Below are 19938 nucleotides of genomic sequence, written 5' to 3'. Positions count from 1 at the left end.
AGGTATACGTCAAACACCCGAGCTAGAAAAAGAAAGTGCAAATCGAGATCAAAAGTAATCGGTTGTACAGATTACAACTAGAATCTCCAATGGCACTAATAGGCAGTCATGGGGACAAAGACTTGAATGAACTATGGCACAGAAGGATGGGTCACTTGCACCATGGAGCTCTGAGAATTCTCAGGAGCATTGTAATAGGAGTTCCAGATCTGAGTACGGAACGAGATGATGTATGCAGGGGATGCGCTCTAGGAAAGTATGCCAAGGCGGCATTTCCTAGGAGCAACCACAGGGCCAAGAGTGTACTAGGATTGATACACTCGAATATCTGCGGACCTATGTCTGTCAAAGCTCTCAGCGAAGTTGAGTATTTCCTTACTTTCATTGATGACCACTCGAGGAAAACTTGGATCTATTTTTTGAAAACCAAGGATGAGGTTTTCAGTCGAGTCAAGGAGTTCAAGGCTCTAGTGGAGAATTTGACAGGTAAGAAAATAAAAGTCTTGCACTCAGATAATGGTGGAGAATATGTCGATAAGGGCTTCACTAATTTTTGTGCTAAGGAGGGCATAGAAGAGAGTGGACAACTCCGTACAATCCAGAGCAGAATGGGGTGGCAGAAAGGAAAAACAGGACTATTGTAGAAGCAGCTAGGGCCATGCTGTATGATCAGGATATGCCCAAATTCCTGTGGGCAGAAGCATGCAACACATCTGTCTACGTTTAGAACATGACTCTTCATCGGGCATTGGGCAAGATTACTCTAGAGAAAGTCTTCATTGGGAAGACACCTGAAGTCAGTCACTTCAGGATATTTGGGAGTTTGGCATATTTTCCCATACCTGAAGAAAGAGGAAGTAGCTGGATGAAACTGCAGAAAAGGGGTATCTGGTAGGATATAACGAGAACGCTAAGGCATATAGGATCTATCTTCTAGGGAGCAAGAAGGTAGTAGTACGACGAGATGTAAAGTTCATGGAGGACAGAGCTTTCAGAAGATCTCGCGAAATGCCTTCCAAGGAGCAGTCAAAAGAGGATCTGTTGGTCATGCCTCTACAACCAACGGAAGTAAGGAATCCTTCCTTAGATTAGGAAGTTTCTCAAGATGAGGAAGAGGAGCAAACAAAAGCACCTGTTGATAGAGGAAGAACCAGCAGGGAACTTTGTCAGATTCTGCATTATGCAAAGAACTTCATCGGAGAGCCAAGGAACAGTAAAAGGGAGCGAAAACAGGCAAACAGGTATCGGGCGTTAGTAGCTCAGGATGGAGAGCCTGCCAGGTTCAAGGAGGCAGCTTAGCATCAGGTCTGGCTAGATGCGATGGTGGAGGAGTATAACTCCATAATGGTAAACGATGTCTGGGAGGTGGTGTCAAGCCCTCAAGACAGATCTGTGGTAGGTTCAAGATGGATCTACAAGATCAAATATGCTGCAAACGACAGTATTGAAAAATACAAGGCCAGGTTTGTGGCTAAGGGGTATGCTTTAAAGGAAGGGATAGACTATGAAGAAACCTTCGCCCCAGTAGCCAAGTATACATCTATTAGGACTGTTATATCTCTTGCAACCCAGATGGTATGGGAGATCCATCAGATGGATGTCAAGATGACATTTCTGAACGGGTTAATAGAAGAAGAAGTATACATTGAATGACCAGAGGGCTTTGAAACTCATGAGAAGAAGTCTCATGTATGCAAACTGAAGAAAGCCTTGTATGCGTTGAAGCAGGCACCAAGAGCGTGGTATGGTCGAATAGATGGCTACTTGTAGAAGATGGGGTTTGTCAAGAGTGATGCGGATCCGAATCTCTACTATGTGGTCGTAGAGAGCGAGCCTTTTATCTGAGTATTATATGTGGATGATCTCTTCTTGATAGGATCATCCAGACTCATTGAAGACTCAAGAAGAATTTGGCCATAGAGTTCGATATGAAGGATCTAGGACAAATGCACTATTTTCTAGGGTTGGAAGTTTGGCAGCAGAAAGGAGAAATCTTCCTTGGGCAAGGAAAGTATGCTACAAAATTTTTGAAAAGGTTCAGGATGGGAGACTATAGACCTATGGCTACGCCAATGATCACCAACTGGAAGAAGATTGATGCATCAGAAGACAAGGATGTCGATCCCACCCTATACAGACAACTCATAGGGTCCCTGATGTATCTAGTCAATACCAGGCCAAATATTTGCTACGCTGTCAACACCCTCAGTCAATTCATGGTGGAACCAAAGAGGGCTCACTGGGCAGTAGCCAAGCACGTTCTCAGGTATTTATAGGGAACAGTTGATTATGGGCTCTTGTACAACAAGGGGAAGGATAATAGGTTGAGTGGATTTACTAATGCAGATTAGGCAGGAAGTTCAGTGGATCAGAAAAGTACCTCTGAGTACTATTTCAACACTGGATTAGGAATAACCCCCTGGTGCAGTAGGAAACAGAAGTCTGTGGCTTTGAGCTCGTCTGAGGCAGAATATATGGCAGCAAGCACAACTTCGTGTGAGGCCATAAGGCTTAGAAAACTGCTTGTAAACCTATTCAGAAGAAATATGGAGGCAACCAGGATCATGCGTGATAATCAGAGTTGCATCAAACTCTCTGAGAATCCAGTATTTCATGATAAGTCAAAACATATTGATATCCGGTGTCACTTTGTCAGAGATTGTGTCCAATGTGGAGCTCTATAGTTGAGCTACACTCCTATAAGGGAACAAGTGGCAGATATCCTCACCAAGGCCCTTGGAAAGTCAAAATTTGACTACCTCAGGGAAAGGATGGGGATGGTAAATAACCCCTTTCAAAAGTAGTGTGTTAGCGGCACGAATGAAGAGGGAGTTGTAATGCAGATGCAATGTTGGGAGAAAGGACCAACAACAGCACAAATGCAGAGGGAGTTGCAGTGTTGGGGAAAGGACCAACAACAACACATATGCAGAGGAAGGTGCAGTGCGGATGCAGTGCTGGGAGAAAGGACCAGCAACAACACGGATGTAGAGGGAGATGTCGTACAGATGCAGCAGTGGCAGTGGAAGAACCATGGGCAACAACATAGGATGCAACAGTGCAGAGGATGTTGGGCAGGGAGGCCTAGCATCAGCACAGGTATCAATGCCAGATGATCAGAGTAATACTCAGTGAGGAGTATTGCTAGAGCACGGTCCTCGCTAAGAGGGAGTGTTGATTTGGGGTAGCATCGGATGTGCTCTAGCCTCGAAATTTGGTGGAGAGGTTGGGGCACGTGAGATCTCCAATATCCAGAAAGGGTTTGGCCAGATTCTAAACAGATTAGGAGTTATCAAAATAATTAATATTTTTAATGGAGTCCCCAAGTCTAAACTTAGGGAAAATAAAATATTAATGTGTAGTAATATGAATCTGTGTTAGAATGGTCCAAAATTACATGGATCAAGCTAGATCTAATCTTAGCTGTTGATTAGGGACTTAATCTCGGTTGTTGAGATGTCAACAGAAAAAGTATAAGAGGAGGCTTGAGGGGCACTTGGAGAACACACTGAGGGAGACTAGTCAGTTCAATTTCTGGAGCGGGGTTTGATGAGAAATTGAACTAGTGGTCTGGAGAGCAGTCAGGAGGCAACAAGTACGGAACAAAGAGATAGGAGATCAGCGTAGAAGAGGCTGACGCAGAGCCAGAGGAAGCCACGCAGAGGCAGTAGAGACTGCGCAGAGCCAGAAGGGCCTGCGTCATCCACACAGAGCCTACAGGAGTGATGTAGAAGCCCAAAGAGGCTGCGCAAAGCCTTAGTAGGCTGATGCAGAGGGTTTCAGGCTATAGCAGAGGTCAGTAGGGCCTACACTGGGTTTAGGAAAGTGCTAGAAGTTTGTTTATCTGTGGGTAAGCCAGTTTGGCACCCTGTTGTACAAGAAAATTGCTGAATAATAAAATCCTCCCTTGCTGCACCGATTTTACCACATTGGGTTTTTCCAGGGACATTAGTCCAAAATAACTGTGTCAATGTGTGCATATTTTTGTTTCTGTTTTACGATGTGATATATGCAACAATATTTATTTTAATGTTTGTTGAAGTAATTTCATGAATAACTTATGATGGAATAAGTAGGAAAAGTAAATCAGTTGTTGCAGTGATAGAATTTTCACAGTAGCTGCTACAACAACAAATGAGAGGGAGTTGCCATGCAGATGCAAAGTTGGCAACAATATGGCAGTGTCAACAACAAGACAGATGCAACATCGGAGTTGTGTCGTGGTTGGTGGGCAGTATGGCCAGACATCAGCAACGTGACAGGAGCTGATATAGAGACATGTCTCTTGTAGCTGCAGAAGTTAATAACCTTTTCTTGAGGAGATCAAGGCATAAAATGTTGAGGAATAGACTTGTGGGCTTGCCCTTCAAGGTACATGACACACACCATCTTATTGTTTACAACCTGGAATTGAAAGGATACCCAACGAATCACCCAAACCAAATGAAAAATTAAACCCTAACCCTCCTGTAGATGTCTGCGTTGCTACTCCTTTAGGATGGCCAAAAGTTTCGAAGAATAATCACAGAAATATTCGTTGAAATTCCATGCTCTAGAGCTGAGGAAGGGTCCTGTATTTATAGACCGAAGAGTTGTTTACCGCTTTATAATGTGAACGTTGGAGGGCATTTAGAAGGCGCTTCAAAAGGGCAAGCATTGGAGGTTTAGACCCTTAAACTAAATAATATATACCTTGTGGTCAAAGTAAGGATGGCCATTGGCCTTTAGGTGGATGAACAAAGGTCTTTCCCATGTAAATGGTGAAGGGCTCCTTCTTTTAGGTGGAAAAGAAAGAAAAATAAAATTAATGCTCTTCCTTGAGGTGACTTGTCCACTAAATATAAAAGATAATCCTTATATTAGATTTTTAATAACAATCAACCATTGAATGTGTGACATGCACCACCGCATGGGGTTTTAGCCCACTAATTGGGGTCCCAAATTTCGAACTTGAATAACTCTCAAACCGTGAAGAACTACGTGGCATGCCACATGCCATCAGAAACATCTTTCGGAGGAGAATCCAACTAGAATGATTGTGACTCGAAGAATTGTGAATTGCCATGTCATATTCATCAACAAAGGCGAGGCATCTCTAGGTGCTGCTTGGGTTGAATCAACGACAACCGCCTATCAACACTTTTTAGTAGCAGGGACAAGTTTTCATTCTTAGTTGCAGTAGTTGCAGCAACAACAACAACATGAGATTAGATGCAGTGCAGTGCAGAGTTGGCAACAGTACAGGGTGTATAATGCAGTATAAGTAGCAATGCAGATGCAATATTGGTTCAATTCAGTGTAGCAGACGAATGAGAGTTGCGTTGTGGCTTGGTGGGCAGTGGTAGGTTGTCACAATTGTTAGATATGAGTAGTGTGTATAGGAGGAGATGTTATGAGATCGTTTAGAACACCTTCCTCGCTAAGAGGGAGTGTTAGTTTTTGATGATTTGGTAGCATCGGACATGTGTTCTAGTCTTGATGATGGTGAAGGAGACTTAGAAACATATGAGCTCCATAACCCATAAAATTTTCAAGAGAACATACCTAGAGATGGCTCAATTAAGTTAATTAGTTAGTAATTAAATTTTTCCTAAGTCTAACTTAGGAAAAATGATTAATTAATATGAATTAATTGAGAAAGGTGAGAATTCTCTAGAAAATCACATGGATCAACCCAAATATGATCTTAGCCATTGATGAGGTTTTAATCATGGCCGTTGGTGAGCCAATGAGAGATTATAATAGGAGGTCGATGGGTTTGGAGCTAAAAACACACTTGAGGTTGAGTTACTTGGTAGAAATCCAGCGTCTCAATTGCAGCGATTCAACAAAGAAGAATTTGAGCAAGAGAGGGGACACAAAGATAATGAGTATGGAGGAAGATTTCCAATTTCGGAGTGGCAACAACAAGTGAGAACTATTTCATAGTGAAGCTGCGCAGGGGCAGCTTTAGTGAGTAGTTCGATTTAGCAGAGAGGGAGGTCGATTCAACTTCAAGAGGCTAGGAATATTTTCTAGAGGGCCAAAGAGTCATTTCGAACATCACAGATAGGAAGGACGACTTGATTTGTGGCAGATTCTAGCCACATGTGTGAGGGTTTGCACAGAGGCAGTCCGGAAGGGCTTGTGAAAGGGTTGGATGACCAATTTTCAAAGGGAGCTAGAGGTCGGGATTGCTTGTGGAGAGAGAATTTTCTCTCTAATATTTTAGCCAGATATTTGCTGATTGGATAGCTAGCTAGGCATCGATAGATTGTACTCAAAACTTCACTGCTACATAATAATAAAACCCTCATCTGCTGCACCAGTTTTCTGCATTAGGTTTTTCCACGGACAATTGTCCAAAAATTACTGTGTCAATTTTATTGTGTGCGCTAGCATATTTCTCAGTTTCCAACATTTTTATTTTCGCAATGTTTTTATTGTGAAGAAATTGCAGTGTGATTAATTTGTTATTCTACTGTAACAAAATAAACTGCATAATTTAATCAGTTAGAAGAATTAATTCCAGTGGCAAAATTAATTACTGCATTTCAAGGAAAATTTCACAACCCTAGCCAAGAGTAGCAATGAAATTTGTAAAGCACCCACATGACATCGTTCTTAAGAACTTTCTTTAATTATTCATCCACAGCAAAAGTATAGAGGTCATATTAAACAAGTAGTGTTCTCCATATAGGTTCTAGCAATGATTCAAATAAGAAGTGCTTCTCTTATTTATATGAGAGATCCAACACCCTTCTCATTAAAATAACAATATTTTCCTAGCATTATCTTCAAAAAAATATAAAAATGCCTTTATCTTTTTACGAACCCTATCGAAAAGGTCATAATACATAAGATACCCTTGATACAAGAGTGTATGACTCCAAAGCTTGCCATCGATGCTCCCAAAATTAAGTAAAAATGCTCAAATGTTAAGACATCCTCCATAAATGAATGCTTAAAGTCACATGTGTGGTCTCCCAAGAGTTGACAACTCACTCAAATAATGTCAAAGGTCATGTGTAGGGGATCCAAAGTGAAACATTCCCTCCAAAGATTGCATCATTTCATCCTCCAAGTGTAAAATGATCTCCAACAAGTGCAACGTCCCCTGCAAAGGTTGCAATCTCCAAGAAGTGGAATAACCTCCAAAAGAAGTGGAATTATCTCCCTCACGCATGTAGGTAGCCTTCTCACTGCGTCCAATGGACTGAGTCTCAATCCAAGTCATATCGTGCAAAGTACATCATCCAAAGAGGAGCTCAAGGGACCCATTGTAGTCCTTAATCTAAAGGTATGTACACAAGTCCAATGTAACATAAAAGTGACTGATTTCAAATGTAAATGCCATTAAGTAGATTGCATAAAGCATCATTTCCCCCATGAATTTCCCTAAAATATGGGAGTTCTCCCACATGTGCCCAATGTGCGTCTTTCCGATCCTGTGCTTCCCCATCCTAGAAAGTGTCAGTTTTCCTGACTTCCCACATAATATTTATTGGTGATGATTCATTCATGCTGCATATAGTAAAAATTTAATTTATCATAACAGAGAGGGATTCTAATTGTGTTCCTAATCTTGTATGCTTATAAACCTGTCTTTGATACACTTTAAGAGGTACATGATTGTGATTTGTATCATTACTTGGCGTAGGTGAGACAAGGGATCCTGCCATCAATGCTCTCCGTTCACGTCAGATGAAAAATTTCCATTTAGCATTAATGGTTTCACAGGTAAACTTCTTCTGGATATTGATTATTTCTATTATACAGTAGCCTTTAGCTGTGTGATTCTTTGGTTAGATAATGTTTGGTAGTTTTTTAAATTTGTGTAGCCTTCTCTAGATCTCAGTTTGATTTTTTCCTGTGCTATAGTGATTTCTGTTTTCATTTCCATTTCACAATGTATCTTAATGTTTAGAAATTTAGTGCCTTAAGATCATTGCTGTCCTTCAACAGGTTTTTCAGCGTTTTGTTTTCAACATACCTTCTGCATTTCCTCAACAGTCAACATAGTTATTTATTTGAAAGTTGGTCTTCACACTCAATGTGAAGTACTTCTGCATTGCATCATATCGTTCAATTTTTGTGATTTGATAGCCTTATGAAAAGGTCTGGAATTATTCTTCATTTCTAAATGTCTGTTTAGCCAAATGCAAGAACAAAATGCTACATATACATGTCTACTTTGTGCTGGTCTTCATATTTTATGAATCTTGGTTAACATGTTCATGATTGGAATTGGGAAGTGGCTTCAGGTTTGGAGTGCTGATGTTGATAGCTCGGATAGGTGCTTCTGCATAGGCTAGGTGTCAGGGATGTAGAAGATGTCCAAAAGCCTCTATAGGTACTTGCTTATGTTGAGCAAGTGACTTTTATGATTTCTTTCCTAAGTTTAACTTGAGAAAAACACATTAATTAATTAATTAATGAAAAGTGAATTTAATTCATTTTAGTGAATTAGATCAAATCTCTACAGTTGATCTCAAGTGAGGCTTAAGATCTAATCCTAGCCACTCATCACTTAGGAGATTAGGATTAGGGATTTATCATTTGACTTAATGAAAATTATAAAAGAAACCTAAGGGAGAGGAGGAAGACACATTGAATGTTTGGGGGAGAGATTTTGTCAAGAGAGACTTAAGAGAAGTGAAAGGTGTGCTGTGAGGTGGCTTCAAATTTCAATACAAGGTTTCAGGGAGAAACCCATTGGAACCCATCTACCCCAAGGAGAAACCATCGTGCCCCAAAAAGAGAATTCAAAATTGAAAACTCTAACCACTCATCCCAATCAAAGTAAGATAGCAGAAAAAGCTCGGGTCATTAACTTATTAGATATAACCCTTGATTATGCCACTGAATCCATCTTGAAAAAAGGTCTAAATTTTGCCATAACCCCAAACAAAATACCTGTGGAAGAAGTCATCAGTAATGTTGAAGTAGCTATTAAAAACCTAGATATAGCAGAGAGTGAAGAAATCAGACAAGATATTGCTAAAATTCTAAGAACTTCTAAACCTCCTGCAACTAACATTTCCGTAGAAGAAAAAAGAGCTCTAAACAACCTTAGAAAAAATAAAAGCGTAGTCATCCTAAGCGCTGATAAGGGAAACACCACTGTAATTATGAATGGAATCGATTATGACATTAGAATGCAAGAACATCTAAACAATAGTGGATGCTATAAAATTATTAAGAAGGATCCTAGTGAAAAAATAATGTGCGAAGTTATTAAGAGAATTAAAGAATCATCTTTGGATGATGTCACAAAAAAGAAAATCATCCCTAATAGTTCCATTACTCCTAGAATTTATGGGGGGTGCCTAAAGTCCATAAACCTAACATATGCCTCAAACCTATAGTGAATACCATAGGTTCCCCTACTTACCTTCTCGCCAAATACCTCGCCAAAAAACTTAGACCCCTGTCTGGTAATACCGCTTCTTATATTAAAGACTCCTATTCTTTTGTTCAATGGATTAATAACATAGAAATGAAAGATGAAGATCTTATGGTTAGCTTTGACATTGTATCGCTTTATACCATGATTCCTATTGATGAAGCTATTGAGATCATGAGAAACATCATTGATAAAGAAATTGTGGACCTTTTGGAGCTTTGCTTGAAATCCTCTTACTTCAGTTTCAAAGGAAAAATTTACGAACAAACACATGGTGTGGCTATGGGCTCTCCTCTATCCCCCATAATTGCCAACATCTTTATGGAGCACTTCGAACAAAAGGCTCTTAGGTCATTTCCATACACCCCTGCTGAATGGAAAAGGTTTGTAGATGACATATTTGCCAAGTGGAGTCATGGAAAAGAAAAACTTGACCTATTCCTCAATCATCTAAATAGCCTATCTGACCATATAAAATTCACTATTGAAATTGAAAAGAACAACCAGCTTCCCTTTCTTGATATCCTTCTAACAAAAAGAAATGGGTCTCTTGGTTTCCAAGTTTATAGAAAGAAAACCCATACAGAAAGATATCTTCATGCAAATTCCTATCACCACCCTAAACAGAAGATTGGCATCATTAGGACCCTAACCACTAGGGCAGCCAGAATATCTGATCATGACCATTTAAATGATGAACTCAACCATCTACACAAAGTGTTTGAACTAAATGGCTACAATAGAAATACCATTAAGAAAGCCATGCACCTATCTCTAATCAAGAATAAAAAGGACATGAAAAATCAAAATTTATCAACTCCTAAGGTCTCCCTACCTTACATAAAAGGCACCACTGATAAAATTACTAAAATTCTTAATAAACATAACATCAATGTAGCATTCACCCCTACTAACACCATTAGTCAATTAATCAGCTCAGTCAAGGATCCCATAAACCCTAATCTACAAAAAGGTGTTTATGTGATTCCTTGCTCATGCGGTAAGGAATATATAGGTGAAACTGGTAGGTCTCTTAATATTAGGATTAAAGAACACACGGCCGACCTAAGAAGAGATAGGACCTCTAAATCAGCCTTAGCAGAACATGTTCACTCTTCCTCTCATTACATCTGCATGGAAGAGGTCAAACTGGTTAGAAAAGAGGACCACTATCTTAGAAGGAAGATCAAAGAAGCCATAGAAATAGAGAAAAGGAAGAACAATTTGAACCGGGACGATGGACTAAAACTAAGTAACACGTGGAAACCTTTACTTGAAAATCTTAAAAATCAATAATTAATCCTTATCCCTTAAATTAACCTATTCCTTCCTCTCTTAAAAATATTAATATAATAATCACGAAAAACATCAATCCTCATATCATCATCATCATAAACATAAATTAGTAGTGATTAATTCACCCATAATCAATTGATAACATTAAACAATGAAAATTACATCTAGGATTGATAGATAATATTATAGCATTAACTCACCAAATCTTTTAGGATTTATTAATTAAAAAGTAAATAAACTTATCAAGTAAATAAAATCAATAAATAATTAAACACGAAATAAATACATAAAATTAGAGACATATTAACAAATAATAAATAATTAAAACTAATAAATTAATTTTAATTAATCAGAGAAATTAGATTAGTAGTTAAAAACATTAATAAAAGTAATTAATCTAATAAGAAAAAATAATCAATTAATTTTACATTAAAGAAATAAACATAACAATTAATCAACAAACTAAAAATTAATCAATTAATCAAACTAACAAGTGAATAATACAATAAATTTAATAAACATATTAATAAAGAATAATTAATAAAATTAATTAATTAATCAACCCTTTTAATTAATTAATCAACCCTTAATTGATTAATTAATCATTTAAATTAATAAATCAATTAAACCATATATTTAAATAAAATTAATAAACATAGTAAGAATAAAATTAATCAATTAATCAAACTAACAAGTGAATAATACAATAAATTTAATAAACATGTTAATAAAGAATAATTAATAAAATTAATTAATTAATCAACCCTTTTAATTAATTAATCAACCCTTAATTAATTAATTAATCAATCAAATTAATAAATTAATTAATTAATCAAATTAATAAATAAATTAATAAATCAATTAAACCATATATTTAAATAAAATTAATAAACATAGTAAGTAAATAAGAAAATCAATTAAGTTATAAACCTATTAATTAGTTAATTAAAAAAATCATAATAAATAAATTAAATAAAGAATAATAATTAATTAATCAATTAAATAAATGAAAATCTAGCTGACCTATTTTTTTTACATCTTTTCTTCAATTTCCTATATATAGAAAACCTAAATCTAGCTCCTGGATACATCATTAAGCTCTGAAGAATATCTATTGATGCATCCCCTGATGATGGACTCACTTGGTAGTCCGAAACGTTGGGTTCACTAAAACTCTATAACAGGTTATTCCTCCTATCTAAAAAGAAATATTGTTATTGATGTGTTTGGGCCATTCCTTTAACGTGGCACAAATTTATTTGGGCAAGTCATCATTAAGCATGTGGAAAATATATTTAAATATTAAATTTGAATTTGTGTTTTTCCCTCCAAATTTACAGGTTGGCCTTGTTGACCATTCCGTGTTAAGTACCCTATAGTAGTACACATTTTTGCAAAGGAATTCCATCATGTTTGAGCAATCAAATATCCAAGATTCATCATCATCATTCCCTAGTTCGTCAGAATTGTAAACCCAAATTTTGCAAGTTTATTGTAAATGACTAGTATGACCATTTAATTACGTAACAACCTAGGTAAACCTATTATTTTGGTGACAAATTGCATCCATGAGGTTTTTCGTGTCATTGATTATCTGTGTTTCTAAACACGAATGATCGACAAAGTTTTTCCCTTCCAACCTCACCCCAAAGCTAGGGTGGAATTTATCGTTAAGGTCTTACGTGAGTCCTAGTGTTCTTAGTAGAGTCTTTTGTAAAAGTGATTTGGGAATAATTTAAGCTAATTGGCTAAATTATTTTATTACAAGTCACTTGGTCTACTAGATCTTATTGTGTCTAGGAATTGGGTAAATTATTAAGGGTCTATGTCTTAAGGTGTTATCCCCTTTCAAAGGTTGAATTAATTGTAATATCTTGATGTAAAAAATATTTTGGTGCATAGTCACTCATATTTAGACACCATGGCTTAAATATTTAAGAGTGGAAAAAATTATTAATACTCTTTAGTATCAATTAATTAATTTTTCTGGCCAAAATAAATTAAAACCCTAAGCCAAAAAATTAATTAATTTTGAGTAAAAAATGATTATTTTTATTTTGGTTTTCCGGGAAAAAAATGGTTAAATAATTAGTTGGAAATTGGTTAAAAAATAAAAATAGATTTTTTAATAAAAATCAAATTTATGGCCCAAGTTGGTTAAGAGAATGAGGATTTTTCGAGGATAAAAAGTCAAAAAAATATTTTTTGGACCAAGAAAAAAGGCATCATCAAAGAATTCGAATTATTTCTCAAGCAATCAATGGTGGAGCTTATTTTGACATGGATCAAGCATTTAATCAACCAAGATCAAGTCAAATTTGTGCACATTCATGGAACTAACTGTTTTTCACTTGGAAGAGTCTCTAGAGCTCCCATTTTTTCTATATAAAGAAGCATATGCTCCTCATTGTAACTGCTCTTGATGTTGTGCTTTGGATTTTTGGTCTTGAAGCTGAATTCAAATTATTTCTGAAGCAATCAACAGTGGAGATTATTTTGACATGGATCAAGCATTTAATTAGCCAAGATCAAGTCAAATTTGTGCACCTTCATGGAACTAACCATTTTTCACTTGGAAGAGTCTCTAGAGCTCTCATTTTTTTCTATATAAAGAAGCATATGCTCCTCATTGTAACCGATCTTGATGTTGTGCTCTAGATTTTTGGTATTGAAGCTCTCTCTATTTTGAAGTGCCACTACACAAATCTTTGATGTAAAGGCTCTTCTCTCATGATATGGTAATGAATTCCTGAGTTTAATTTTCTACTGGTGATTATATTTGCTACTTCATTTTCTTACATAGAATTATTAGTGTATAGCTATCTTACACACACTGGTAATTAGGTTTGGATTTCTTTTTAGGATTAGATGAAGCTAGTGTGCTTTTGTTTAAGTTGCTAAAATTTCCTTCCATGTTATTTTTCTTATCTCATTTGAAGCTAACAAAATCTTTTTGAGTTGTGTAGAAAACATTTGACTGAAGCAAATTTCAAGTGTGAGGGGATGTTTTAACTTTTTGCTTAAGTTAACCCACTCTTCAATGCGGAAGTGGGAGAATCCACTTTATTTCATTTTAAGGATTCATCTAACAAATTTATTGCAGGTTTCTGGCTTGGGCTGAGAAAATCATTCATATTATTTTCTTATTTGAATCGAAGAGTTACAAATGAATAATTTGCTAAGTTATTTTTTTTTTAAATAATTATTGTTAATTTTTTTTCTATAATTTCCTTTGTAAATATTTTATTTTAAATATGTATTGAAAATATTTGTAAAATGTGTAAATATCTTTGAATTTCTTTATATATATATATTATTCTTTACAAGCATAGCTTTATGTCCATGACTCTATCTATATATTTGTGAGCTTTTCATTCTTACTTCTTCATGTCTAGATAGAAAGCAAAGGCATAGGGTTTGAAACATTTTTGTTTGCAGGTCCTTTGTTGAGGATTAGAAGTACAAACCGAATTGCTTGAAAGTGGTTCTCTTTTAATTCGTGGAAATAAATTCTTATTCAAGGAACCTTTGTTTGCAAATGTTTTGGCTCTGTTGCATGGTTCTGGAGGTCTTTTCCTTTTTTGCAGCTAGTTTCCGGAGAATTATTCTAGCCTTTGAAGATCAGCATTTTATATTTTTTGTGGCTCAACTAATTTGTTTGCAATTTTTTTAGGGCCGCAAGCATTTCTCTGTTTTCTAAAGATAGACTGTGGGGTTTTCAAGCTTATTTCGTTACTTAGGTTTAAGATCAATTAACCCTCGCTGTGTTTGCAGACATTTATCAAAATTTTTGAAGGGTTTCTTAAGGATTTTGAGGGCTACTTCCATTACAATTTCGACTTTTCTCGAAGCTTAGATTTTGCAAACCTCTTTAAAGCATTTTTCTTGGGGTTTTGTCATTTCTAGTCCACTGAAATTATCTTGGAAAGGCCGCATGCTTGATTGACCCTTTTTCATCATTTGGTAGGGGTTTGGTGCCAAAGTTTTGGCTTAAATTTTCTTCTTCTTTTTTTGTTTATTCCTCTAAGGTGCCCCGAGCCTGGCAGTTCCATTTTTATTTTTTGTTAGGCCGTAGGGATTTAGGGCTTGTTTTTGCTACAATTTTTCAATTAACCTTTCTGTGGTCTTGCCATAGATTCTACGTCATTTTGCAAAGGTTTAATTTTGGCTGATCTTTTTTGAAGATTTTGCAGAGAATCTACTTTGATTGAAATTTCATCCATCTACTTTGACAGAGCCGAGGAGTTCTTATTTGCGGGCTTATTTCTGTGTTGCTGTAAACATTAAGTCTGCCTCTGTCACCTGGTGTGAAAGGCCTCTAAGGCCAGAAGTATTCTGTTAATTACCAAGATTGTAAACCCATTAAAGCTACTATTAAATTTCCCTCAAAATTTTAATCTAGCTCAGATCTGAAGTGTGATATCTGGAGGGCAATCACAGAAATTTGATAATCAGAGGGTTTGAAACAACTTAAATTCACTGCATATAATTCATCAAAATTTTAATAAGTCTTCAAGCTTCTTATTTATCTTAGCCGTGGGATCTTGTGACTGTTTCATCTTGGCTGTAAGGGTTTTCAGATACCTGGTGCACGCTGATATTGTTTCTCACCTTCTTATGTTTGGTAGCTTGATGAGTGTTGGTTGCAGAATTACTTATCGTTTTTGCAAGGTATTACAGGGAGCCTGTGTCTTCTTCATGCTCTTCTAGCTTAGATACTGATTTTCTCTTCCTCTCTGCTGTCCAAACTAATATATCATTGCGAAGGGATTTTTGGAACTTGTTTTGTCTGGCAATTGTTGTTGCAGGATCTGCGCACCATGACCTATTACAGACTATCATATTATCTCAGATCTGAAGCATTATACAGAGTGGCTAATTCCTAAAATATTAATCTGTCACACATACCAATCATAAGAATCATTACAAGTGTGTTGTGACTCTTATTCCTTGCATTTCAGTGACTGATCTTGACTGAAAAGTGGACTGATAGTGGCTACAGGTGACTGATCTAAGCTGTAGAGGACTGATCTTAGTTGATCCGTAAACTACAGTAGGCTCATACATCTTGAACATAGTACCTCTGAAGTCTGGTGCATATTGCTCATCTCTTTTTGCTGTAACATTTTGTTGTTGGTAATCTAATTGCTAATCTGCTTGAGGACTCTTAACTCTTGGATGTGCTTTCTCATTAGTTCAGATCTCAATAGTATTGATAACTAAATCTGATTGCTAGATTGCTTCTCACTTAACTTATTGTTGGTATTTAATTATCTTTAGTTCCTAATTGTTACTTTGCAAAGTGAACAACACCTTAAGAGAAGTGACATAACTAAAGGTGCATGACATAGCAGTGCTTCATTGATCTATCAGTGGAGAAGAGCTTGTAATCTTTTGTTCCAGGTGATGCTTCATAAATCTGGTTGTTGCTCATATAGATATCTGTTCACAGTTTCATTTATCTTGAGTCACTTGTCTCGCTTGTTTTTAGCTGCTACCTAGTAAAGTAATAACATGTTAGTTTTTGTAGCATCGGGTGTGTTCTAGCTACGAAATTTTGGGGAGAGGCTAGAATACCCGGGATCTCCAAAACCCATAAATCGTTTATGAAAATTCCACCTAGAAATGACTTAATTAAATTATTAGTCCTTTTTAAAATATTTCCTAAGTTTAAACGTAGGGAATATGACTAATCAATCATAATTAATTAAGTTATGGTGTGAATCTTCTAGAAATGAAATTCTGAAATTCACACGAATCGACTTCAAGTTAATCCTAGCCATAGATTAAGATCTAATCTTCACTGTTGAAGTCCCAACAGAGGATTATAAGAAGTCAATGGGCACTTGGAGATCACACTTGAGCAGTTTGATTTCATGAGCATATTGATTTCATGAGTAGCAACAGTCAGTCGCTAGAGAGAGAGCCAGTGAAATCGGGGCAGTGAGAGAGGGGCAGGGACAGTGAAGCCGGAGGAAGGATTCCAGTTCCGGTGTGTGCATTTGCAGAGAGGCAGAGGAGCCACAATGAGGCTGATGCGGAGCAACGTAGTAGCCTCTAGAGGCAATTTCGATTTTGCTAGGGAGAAGCAGAATTTCAGTGCCAGACGTTGGGCAGAGGTTCTAGAGGCCAGGAGAGACATTTTCCCAGACAATAGCTTACTAGGCAGCTTGAGGAGAAGATGTTTTGAGCTGAGTGTAGGAGCAACTGTGCTAGGGTGACGTAGTGACTATGCAGAGCTAGTTTGGACGACATCCAAATGTACTTAGATTATTTCACTATTGCATAATAATAAAACCCTCAACTGCTGCACCGGTTTTCCCAGGTTGGGTTTTACCGAGGACATTGGTCTAGAAATAACTGTGTTATTTTATGTGTGTGTGCTAGTATTTCTTCCAGTGTCTATTTCTTCCGCAGTTTATTTGTGTAGGTTGCAGTGTGATTGATTCAGTGTTTGCTATAGCGCACAATAATAAATTGTTAAAGTTAATTTAACAATTAAGAGAATTATTTCCAGTTGCTGCAATAGGATTCGAGTTTCTGAATTTTCACATGGTATCGGAGCACAATGATCAGTTGGAGAGCTCAGTAGCTAAGGAAGAGGGAGTTTCGCTGTTCATTAAGGAGCAATAGTTTGAAACCTCTAGAAATGAAATTCTGAAATTCACACGAATCGACTTCAAGTTAATCCTAGCCATAGATTAAGATCTAATCTTCACTGTTGAAGTCCCAACAGAGGATTATAAGAAGTCAATGGGCACTTGGAGATCACACTTGAGCAGTTTGATTTCATGAACATATTGATTTCCTGAGTAGCAACAGTCAGTCGCTAGAGAGAGAGCCAGTGAAATCGGAGCAGTGAGAGAGGGGCAGGGACAGTGAAGCCGGAGGAAGGATTCCAGTTCCGGTGAGTGCATTTGCAGAGAGGCAGAGGAGCCACAATGAGGCTGATGCGGAGCAACGTAGTACCCTCTAGAGGCAATTTCGATTTTGCTAGGGAGAAGCAGAATTTCAGTGCCAGACGTTGGGCAGAGGTTCTAGAGGCCAGGAGAGACATTTTCCCAGACAATAGCTTACCAGGCAGCTTGAGGAGAAGATGTTTTGAGCTGAGTGTAGGAGCAACTGTGCTAGGGTGACGTAGTGACTATGTAGAGCTAGTTTGGACGACATCCAAATGTACTTAGATTATTTCACTGTTGCATAATAATAAAACCCTCAACTGCTGCACCGGTTTTCCTAGGTTGGGTTTTACCGAGGACATTGGTCTAGAAATAACTGTGTTATTTTATGTGTGTGTGCTAGTATTTCTTCCAGTGTCTATTTCTTCCGCAGTTTATTTGTGTAGGTTGTAGTGTGATTGATTCAGTGTTTGCTATAGCGCACAATAATAAATTGTTAAAGTTAATTTAACAATTAGGAGAATTATTTCCAGTTGCTGCAATAGGATTCGAGTTTCTGAATTTTCACATGGTGTTGGAGCACAATGATCAGCTGGAGAGCTCAGTAGCTAAGGAAGAGGGAGTTTCGCTATTCATTAAGGAGCAATAGTTTGAAACCCCAAAGGCAGCGCAATCACCTTTGGCCAAGAGGTCGAATTCTTGAGGAGAAATCAATTTTTCTGAGAAAGGGACAGAAAAATTTGATCTCTCTAGATCGAGGGTTTGCAGAGGCAAAGGGAGCAGGCAATACTTTTCGCATAGCAGATCTCTAGCTGAACGTAGCCGTTTTGCAGCAGTTGCTAGAGCAAAACTAGTGTCAGAGAAAGAAGGGCACACACTGAGGGAAAATTTTCTTCAGGGAACTTCTAGTCAAAATAAGTTCGAATTCCCTTGCAGACTAGCAGTCGTTGTGAGCAATTTTTCTCACTCTAGAAGGGAGTATGAGTAGTGTTGAAATTTCTAAGTTTACTTAGTTTAGAAACCCTCCATGCACTTTTTCTGATTTAATCCTACCTACTTGTTATTTTTCTTTAACAAATTATTTACAAAGTAAATATTGAAAATAAACATCAGTGCATGATCAACATATTATAGATCAACAACTAAAAGAAACAAGAACAAACACACCACATGACACCATTATTTCTAGACCAATGTACCTAGAAAAACCCAATGCGGGAAAACTGGTGCAGCGATCTGAGGATTTTCTTATTAAGCAATATTAGAGTACAATCTGGGTGCCGAAACTGGCCTACCCAACAGAGAATTGCCTTAGCAGCTATACCTCATAGTTTGAGAGAAATCTCCTCGCTGAAACCTCGAAAAATCCTTCCGGCAGCTCCTCAACACAAAATTGCTCTGCAACCCCAATGTTTGCCCAAACTGGACTGCGTCAGCCCCTCTCTGTCTCACACTAGCCTTGTGTTGGCCTTTCTAGGCCTACGTCAGCCCCATGAGGCCCTGGGTCAGCTTTGGGAACCTTTGCATTAGCTGCGGTGGCCCCTCTGGTGCTCTGCGCAGCACGTGGCTGCCTCTACGTGAGCCCTTGCTGGCTCTGTTTGACCCTCCTTAGCTACTGCACTGCTCTCCTAACACAACCTCTACCTTCTCTGTTTCTCTGTACTTAATGCCCCTCAGCTGCTCTCCCGATCATTGATTCTATCTCTCTTAGCAAACCCCGCTTTAGAGAATAGAATAACTAATCATCTGGTGTATTTTCCAAGTGATCCTCAAGCCTCCTCTTATACTTTTCCTGTTGACATATCAACGACCGAGATTATGTCCCTAATCAACGGCTAAATTAGATCTGGTTTGATCCATGTCTTTTGGACCATTCTAACACAGATTCATATTAATACACATTAATATTTTATTTTCCCTAAGTTTAGACTTAGGGACTCCATTAAAAATATTAATTATTTTAATATCTCGTGATCTGTTTAGAATCTACCCAAACCCTTTCTGGGTATTGGAGATCTCATGTGCCCCAACCTCTCCACCAAATTTCATGACTAGAGCGCATCCGATGCTACCCCAATCAACACTCTCTCTTAGCAAGGACTATGCTCTAGCAATACTCCTCACTGAGTATTACTCTGATCATCTGGCATCGATACCTGTGCTGATGCTAGGACTTCCTTCCCAACATCCTCTGCACTGTTGCATCCTGTACTACTGCCCATGGTTCTGCCACTGCCACTGCTGCATCTGTACGACAACTCCCTCTGCATTCGTGCTGCTGTTGGTCCTTTCTCCTAGCACTGTATCTGCACTGCACCTCCTCTCATCATGTTGCATCGTGCTACCCACTGCTGCACT

General features: G+C 37.6%; 1 protein-coding gene across 1 annotated transcript in view; it reads left to right on the top strand.

Annotated features, from left to right (window-relative positions):
- ISA3 (isoamylase 3) overlaps positions 1-19938 on the top strand; it is a 382462-nt gene that overhangs the window by 288547 nt on the left and 73977 nt on the right. Inside the window, exon 19 of the mRNA XM_089430864.1 lies at positions 7640-7719. Within this exon, the coding sequence (XP_089286990.1) occupies positions 7640-7719 (80 nt within the window). The remainder of the gene's footprint in view (positions 1-7639; positions 7720-19938) is intronic.

Source organism: Pinus tabuliformis, chromosome 6, assembly GCF_031772625.1.
Source record: "Pinus tabuliformis cultivar Carrire ecotype Pingquan chromosome 6, CPIR1, whole genome shotgun sequence".
Lineage (NCBI taxonomy): Eukaryota > Viridiplantae > Streptophyta > Pinopsida > Pinales > Pinaceae > Pinus > Pinus tabuliformis.
This window is presented reverse-complemented; position numbering and strand designations above follow the sequence as displayed.